The sequence below is a fragment of the Crocodylus porosus genome, unplaced genomic scaffold (assembly GCF_001723895.1).
Source record: "Crocodylus porosus isolate Cpor-Errol unplaced genomic scaffold, CroPor_comp1, whole genome shotgun sequence".
Taxonomy (NCBI): Eukaryota; Metazoa; Chordata; order Crocodylia; family Crocodylidae; genus Crocodylus; species Crocodylus porosus.
Window position 1 is genome coordinate 63,161,360 of NW_017728886.1, and position 8,210 is coordinate 63,169,569.

General features: G+C 42.5%; 1 protein-coding gene across 2 annotated transcripts in view; it reads right to left on the reverse strand.

The window, feature by feature from the left end:
* Positions 1-8,210, reverse strand: part of DAZL (deleted in azoospermia like) — a 30,640-nt gene that overhangs the window by 6,187 nt on the left and 16,243 nt on the right. For both annotated transcript variants that reach the window (XM_019535681.1, XM_019535671.1), the window contains exons 7-8: positions 4,280-4,357; positions 2,095-2,145 (exon numbers count right to left, since the gene is read on the reverse strand). In XM_019535681.1, coding sequence (XP_019391226.1) covers positions 2,095-2,145; positions 4,280-4,357 — 129 coding nt within the window. The remainder of the gene's footprint in view (positions 1-2,094; positions 2,146-4,279; positions 4,358-8,210) is intronic.

The following is an 8,210-nucleotide window of genomic DNA, read 5'->3' on the forward strand; positions in this document are numbered from 1 at the left end:
CAAGGGATCCAACATGCTGATTTAGGCTCTCTACTCATGACTTGAAAAGGATGTTCTTGTCAAGTCTGGGGATCCTCCAAAAACTGATATGCAGATAAGGCATACAGCAGCTTTCTCTCATGATGGGCAGGGCCATACTAATCACATGACAGGCTGAGAGTTGGATCCCAAGAGGGATTCTGGGTAAATTGTTTAGGGCCCAATTTAGTTACATTTGCCAGACATTTAAGGTTGATGAGGAAACAGGAAACATTGGAAGTGGAAGAGAAAAGGCACAGCTCAGCTGTGGGAGTCAAGGTAGTCAAGATGTATGCAATATACTGGCTTACCACGACTTTGGGGGGATGTGGGCACGCTAGACGGGAGGAATAGGATACAATCAGACCTAGAGAGGTTAGGGGGGTGAGGGGAAAAAGAGAAGAGAGTCAGCACTGAGGGGGACTACACTCAGTGGGTGCTGCCATATATCTTATTCAGATGGTTGGATGTTTTCTGACAGTAGGGCCACTTACAGTTCCTGACCAACACAGATTTGGAATTTTTTTTGGCTGATTTGGCTTAGAACACGAAAAAATTCTCATAAAAGGATGGTCTGTACTACCTTGTGGTACCTGGCAGGGGAAATACCATGACCACCAAGGTTCCTACTGGCTAGGGAAAACCATGAACATGGCAGGGGGCAGTACCTTAACTGAGGTAAATGCATAATTAGCCGCTTCTCAGTTTCACTTCCAGTGGGAAGATTTCAGTTATACAGCAACTTTATGGAAACGGGAGACTCCTCCCTAGCTTGCTCCTGTGGCCATACAGCTGAGGGCAAGCAAAGCTCAGAGGCATCCAAACCTCAAGCCTCCAGGCTTGGGCCCGCACACAGGGACATCCACCAAAGGATTTGGAAGCATCTGAAGCCCCAGCGCAGGGGTGGAGGCGGCTTACTGGTAGCAGGGCCACATACGGTTCTTGAACAACTCAAGAATTTGGAATCAATTTGGCGTGGAGCACAAAAACATTTTTATAAAGCAAGACAAAAAAAAACTCACAAGACACCTACAACATTCTCCCCACCTCCCCCCCCCCAAAAAAAAGACCCAGCCTTTTGGTAGGTTCTCTTTAGCATGTTTGACCAATATGGGCCATGTTATTTTTTTTTTTTTTTTTAGGTAATGTTCAGTATTGGCTTCATTTAAGCAAATTCATACTTGGTTCGCATTACTGAGTACATGCTGCTTTTAGCAGCAATTCAAAGATAAGGCAATTTATTTTGCAAAGGCTTCTTGCATACAAATGTAAAATGTGGAGTTCCCCCCCGCCCCCCGGCTGATGGGGGAGGCAGGAAAACATCTTCTATTTGTGTAAATGTGGTAAATGCGTCAAAACCTTGAAGATTCTAGTGGAGAGACAGTACCTCCATGGATTATACAATGACTGGGATTAAAATTATGACACTGGAGCAAAACTGTCAAAAGTCTGTAGAAAGAAAAAAAGTATAAAGGATTCTCTCCTCCGTCTCATTTTACACAACAAATTGAGGAAGTGTCTCATTCCTTTGAGATTACTCATCTACCAATTATTTTCATGATTTGAATGAAGATCTACAGTTTATTTTGTTCAAGCAGAAGTAGGTAACAATTGTACAGTTTCCCCTCCCTCCCCATATGTTATATGTCCTTTCAAAAATGAATCTGTCACTAGGCAAAGCTCTTCTTCTATACATCTCAGAGAAGAAAATTATTATGAAGTTTGGCTGCACTCGCCAGTTCCCACACCTCCATCGAGTGGTAGTCCAAGTGAGGTATTAAGAACCCAAACACATTCCCTGTGTTTTAATTAAAAGAATGGGAAGAATTTTTTGTTCTGCCAAGCAATCTTTGCATGAATTAAGTTTTATTAGGACAGGAAGCTTGCAAGTACATAATCCCATTAGTTAACAATTGTCTCAATGACTCAGCCCAATGCACCAATACCCATAAATGCACCAACTTTCTTACTGACCCACTTATAAAGCAAAGTCTAATTTTGATTACAAGCGTCAAACTGGCAAAATGTCACACAGAAGGAAGTTGAAGTTTTATATGTTAAACACCATCACCTTACCGGAGGTATAACGTAATTCCTTTGCTCCCCATGAGGCCATTGTGGTTGAACCTTAAATAAATGTATTTACAATTAGTCTTAAATCATCGTTTTCCTATAAGAGCATTACTTTGACAGGAACCATTTTTACTGTATAAATTTATTTTAAAAAATTTTAAAATGTTTTAAATTCATTATGTACCTCACACACACTAGCTTAGAATATATTAGCAAGCAATCTTTCCATGATATGCACAGTATCACACCAACATAAGATACACACCGCCACCTTCTTAGAAAACCAATAAATTTAGTAGCTGTAACATGTCTCAGCATGATGCTGCTACCTTGAGCCTCAAAAGGCATACTCAAACTCATTTTTAGGGTATCCTACTTTGGGGATTACCTGGCAGACGCTATAAATTTGTAAAGATTTAACTTCATCTTAACCAGGTTTGGGGACAGGGAGCCTGAAATCTGCGAGGGGCAGCAGTGTTTTCAGAATTAACTGAAAAGGCTACTTCAGTTATAGTTCAGCTGGCCCATTTTCTGAAAGGAGGCATAGATTTATTTAATGATAGTATGTGGCTGATGCCAGAAGAGAGTGACCAAATGTTTTATTTGGTTCTATGAATAAGCAGTACAATTTTCTAAGTTGATTTTATTCTACATGGGCAACAAAAGGCTCCAGAACCATAAGATGAGCCCAAATGAAGCCAAACATTGAGAAATTTACAATTAATAGGTTTTTTTTGTTTGTTTGTTTGTTTTTAAGTCAGTCAGACTCCAAGTTGTAAAGAATTTGTTAGCTCATCATATCACTTCCTCTGTGGAATGAGATGCAAGGAGAATATAACATTGCTTCTTGGTTTTCACCAAACAGGCTCGCTGCAAGAAGACTGTTTTAGAGGTGAAATGATGTATAGTAGGGGTAGGCAACCCCCAGCACAGTTGCCAATGTGGAATGAAAAGACATTATGTTTACATGTGTGCCTTGAGGCAGATGGTGGGGAAGTGCCCTGGCCTGCACTGCCCCTCACAGCTCCCCCACCACCTGCCCTGGCACATCAACATCTTACAAGTCAAGGCTGCAAGCATTCTTGGCACTCTGTCCAAACTCACGGCCGACCCCCACAGTGTAGAGAGAATTTTCAGTTTTAGAAGGTCTACCAGTGCAATATTAAAAGGCCGAATTATAGTCTGACAAGTCTATACGCTCCCTTCCATTCACAGAAGAAATCATGGAGGTATCTATGCTGTGGGAGAAAAGCTCTGCAACCCAGTTTAAATCATCTGAACTAGACTATTTTAGAAATTAAATTATAGTTCAAGTTTATGTCTAAATAAAGACTAATGATACCAAGTACACTCACTCCAACATCACTAAACAGTGGTTAGTATCTGAAGTTTTTCAGGCAATTTCCAATAGTCCAACACAAAACCCATCATTTCACCTAACCTAACCAAGCTATTTAGCATGTATACACCAGAACTATCAAACTCACCCCAAGCCATATTCAAACTGCAGGTACTCCTCCTGGGCTGCATCCACAGGGCCAGCAGTGACAGTAGTGGGTTTGGTGTTGGGCAGTAGTGTGGGTCTAGGAGCAGGTGGTGACATGGGGCACCTTTGGCAGTCGTAGGTTGGGGTGAAGTGGGTCTACAACATGGCTTGAATAGGGTTCACTAGGGTCACTTTCTTTAAAAAGCCTTCACCAAGTTATATTACTACTTGAATACTTCAGTAGAATCTACTTCTAAAAAAACCCCAGTAGAAGGTAGGCCTCAACAGAAGCAGCTTTTTGCCTGAAAAGCAGCAAGATGCCAAAATCCTACACACCAGCCACACACCAGTGATTTCTCATCCTGGGCACACTGCAGTTCTTATTCTGGGCAGTTATTAAGGTTACCCACCAATTTCTGGTATTAGATCACTGTTCTTAAAAGCAGCTGCCCTCTGCCATCAGAACATTTTAAGTGTTTTCAATTGTTTGCCAGCAAAAGGGTTTCTGAACAATTATGTAACAATTATGGAGAAAGATTTCTGAACAGATGAATATTACTAAATTTGAAGCTGTTTTAAAACAAAATATCTAAACAAAAAACAAACAAAAAGCTTAAACTGTAGCAAGATTTAGGCAAGTTTGGGTCCAACATTTAGATTCATCTACTACTTTACCAAGACCATCTAGAAAGATAAAAGTACCTGATAGTTGTAAGTTGGCTGGTATCCTACAGGAACCTGCTGCTGTATCAATAGTGGTGGTGAGCCATAAGGGTACGACTACAACAAACAACACATAAATTAGGTAACGAACTTTAACCTTGCTAGAGCAAGGGTCAACAGCCAGTAGGCTGCAGGCTGGATTCAGCCCTGGAGATGCATGATCCAACCTACTGATCTGGTTGGGCTACAGTGGCAATGACTGGCTGGGTCCCAGCAAGCACATGCCTCTTGACCTGAACTAGGTCATTCTAGGCTGCAACCCAGAAGAGTTTACCAACCACTGCTTTGAAGATTAAGTGTATAAAAAAACCCAAACAACCAACCAAAATAAAGAAACAAAACAAAAAAAACCCAAACCCAAGCAAACTTGACTAAAGAAAACTTTAATTCTTCCTACAGGACTTAAATGTTCCATTTTCAAAGAGAACTTCAGTACTTGGAGAAGGGGAGCAATTATTTCCACTGGAGGGATGCTTAATGAGTTTTGGTCAAGGGACACCCTACCCCTTTGCAGGTGCACTGCCCCGTTACCATCTTGGGACCAGAAGCCTTGCCCCCTAACCCTTGCCACCAGAAGTCCTTCCCCTTGCCCCCAGAAATACTCCCTTTGGGAAGGGGTTTGCCATCTTGGAACTAGGGAGAAAAAAAAAGTACACTAAAAAAAAAAAACACACAAAACAAAAAAACAAAAAAACCCACACACACTGACAATGAAGTATTTTTAATATTTTTCTCCCGATTTGTGTGTTTGTGTTGTGTATATAGAGCTGGATCGCACAACAGCTCAAAATGAGATCTTATTCTCGTATGTTGTAAAGGAGTGTGGAGGGGTGCAAGGATGTATGGATGTGGATTGGGGGGGGCGGCGTTTGTGGGGATGTGAGAGTGTATGGAGGGGGAGAGTGGTTGTGTGCATGTAGCAGTGAGTGGAGTTCCCCCCCCAGAGGCATGCAGGTGCGTGACTGTCTGGGGGAGGGTGTGGTTATGACAGGGTGTGCATGGGAGCCTCCTATGCCCACTCCCCTGAGCTGGTCAGCCCCCACCCTGCAACAGCATGGAGCCCATGCACTCTGCAGAGCCTCCCTACCACTGCTAGCAGCACACAGCCCCAGTGTGCCCTATGCCCACTCCGTAATCACCTCTATGGAGCAGATCAGCTGGAACCCAGGCACAACTCTGACCCAGCTTGCCCCATACCACCCAGCTGTGACATGTCCTGCCATCCCCCGAGCATACAGTGCAGCTACAGCAGCTCTGCAGCAGGACTGTGCTACCACTGCTGCCCCATGAGACAGCCCAGAGGCAGCAGTAATGGCAGAGACACAGGGCAGTCCTGTTTGGGCTCCAGTAGGCTACAGCAAGGAGCTGCCAGCAGAGGGATGGGATGCTTTCTCTCCCCATCCCCTGTACTGAGCAGCAGCTTTTGCCCAACACTACTGCTGCTGAGGCTGTGTGGATGAGCCCAAAGCAGGCAGGATCAGGACTGTGCAGCATGGGGGGAAAGCAGCACATCCCACTCCCAGCAGTTCCCTACTGCAGCTGCCCAGAGCCTACACAGGGCTGCCCTGCATCTATTCTACCATCACTGCCATCTCCAGGCTGCTCCATGGGACTGTGGTGGCAGTGAAGAGTATACACAGGGCAGCCCTGCACGGGCTATGGGCAGCTGCAGGCAGCGGGAGTGAGAGGGGCTTTTACCCGGTGCTGAGCAACAGCTTTTGTCCAGCACTGCCACTGCTGCGCCTGGGCAGGCAAACCCAGAGCAGGGTCAGAGTGTGCAGGGTTAGGGCTGTGCAGCACGGGTCTCCGTTGCCATCACAGGGCTAGGACTAGTGGTGGCGACAGCTGGAAGAAGCTGCCCGCCACCTGGACTGCCTAGAAAAAGCAGTCCAGCTGCAGAGCCACCCTAGTCCTGCTGCATGCCCGGGGGTGGTAGGACATGCCATGGCTGGATTGTGCTGGGCCACGGGACCAAGGGACCCGCCGCAGGCCGGACAAACACCTACAGGCCACTTTTGCCCACACCTCACTTGTGAGTCTCACTCTATCAACTGGCGTTACACGAAGTGACTATATCACTTTTAAAATTTTATGCCAGGTAAAAAAAAAAAAAAATTAAGGGGCATACTAAAAGCCTTAAGTATTATTTACTTAGAATATTTTTCTGGGAAGAAACTTAAAATTACTTTGGGAGAATTTAAACTCTTCTGTTAAAAGCCAGAATGTTTCTGAAATAACTCAAAGGATATTTGAAGTTCCAGGCAGATGAGCTAGCATAAGAGTCTATTCAATCAAGTCTTTTTTTTTTTTTTTAAAAAGGGAGAGAGTTTGCAGTTTTTATATAATGAGTACTTACCTCAATTTTCATGTTAAGAGATTCCATAATGTTTATTTCTGGTTTGTTACAAATGAAATATCTGGTTGGACATTAAAGTGAAACCATGAAACCCTTTCACTTCATTTTCTATTTAAAAATACTTCAGGACACAAACACCAAATTTCTCTTAGAATTTAAAAAAAAATGAGACAAATGTATTTGGTTCTAAAATTTTAAAAGGAGAAGGTGGTGGTGGTGGGAGTTATCTTATAGTGCATGCACCCAGGTCATGTTTGCCATAGGAAAAGGCAGGTGGAGTTTGTTAGGACCCAAGGTCAGGGACCTTACTGGGGGGAGGCAGGGAAAAAGAGGGAAAGAATTTACCTGAACATACTGAGTTACTGGACTCATCATGGCTGGAGGCTGCATATATGTTTCAGTATTCTGATTGCTCCATACATTGTGGAACTGTGGCACAGGTGGATTAAAAACCAGAGGTCTGGGTTGCATATGATAAGCACCTTGTATAAGACAAAGGAAAGTTGAGAATTGGAAAGAAAAAAAAATAAAGCTACTTGCCAATACTTTAGACAAAAACAAACAAACAAACAAACAAACAAACTTTAAAAAAAAACCCACCACCTTATAGAAGATGAGCTTCATTTCCCTTTCATTAAAAAAAAAAAAAGGGGGAAACAGGCTGCCTAATCAGCTGTCCTGCAATGTCTGCAGATTGCATGCTACAGCACTGTGTTAGTGCAAAATAGTCCCATATGCTCTCTCAACTCTGATAATGAAGACATAATATTAAAGATTTAAAAAGTAGATATACTCAATTTACTTTTAACAACCAGTATCAAAGGGCAAGGACATTTGTTCATTGTCCTATATTTAAGCTGGGCATCCTTATAAAACGCTGAAGTTAAAATTCAGTCTAATGATACTTACATAAATTCTGTTGCTTTCTAATTGCTGGTCCCAGTTTCAGTTTTTTGCCATGGAAGTTTATTTGCGACTAAAAAAAGGAATTATAGGACACTTGAAAAACAAAACAAAAACCTCACCATTTTCTATGGCAGCTAACAATTTTAAAAATATATTTTTTCTAGAGTTAGGTCAATACATAACAGAGTTTAGTAATACATGATTTACTTATGAAGCTCTCAATGACTCCTCACACAGCTCATTAAAAGGGATTTAAGTGCTAATGTTTGCTTGATTATTACTTCACTTTGTTTAACAAAAAAAAAAAAGTCATATACTTTACAGTAACCAGGTTTTTTTGGCAATACATTCTACAATTCCACTACTCTTACACTGCACGTCCAAGCTCAGCCTTTGTACCCAGCCATACCTGCTCAGCATTCATGTTCCCCAAGATAAGCTCTCAAGCCTGAGCAAAAAGCATAGTGTATACCAGCAAAGAATGCCAGATGTATTAAATTAATTGAGAATGAAGATAGGTTGTTTTCTACATGCAGATTTTGCAATTTAGAAACTTCCAATTGCTGCAGAAGCAAGCAATTTCACATTCTCCTTCAAGTAGTTGTGCACATGCACATACAGCTTTGGGAAGCTTAAAAAAAAAAAAAA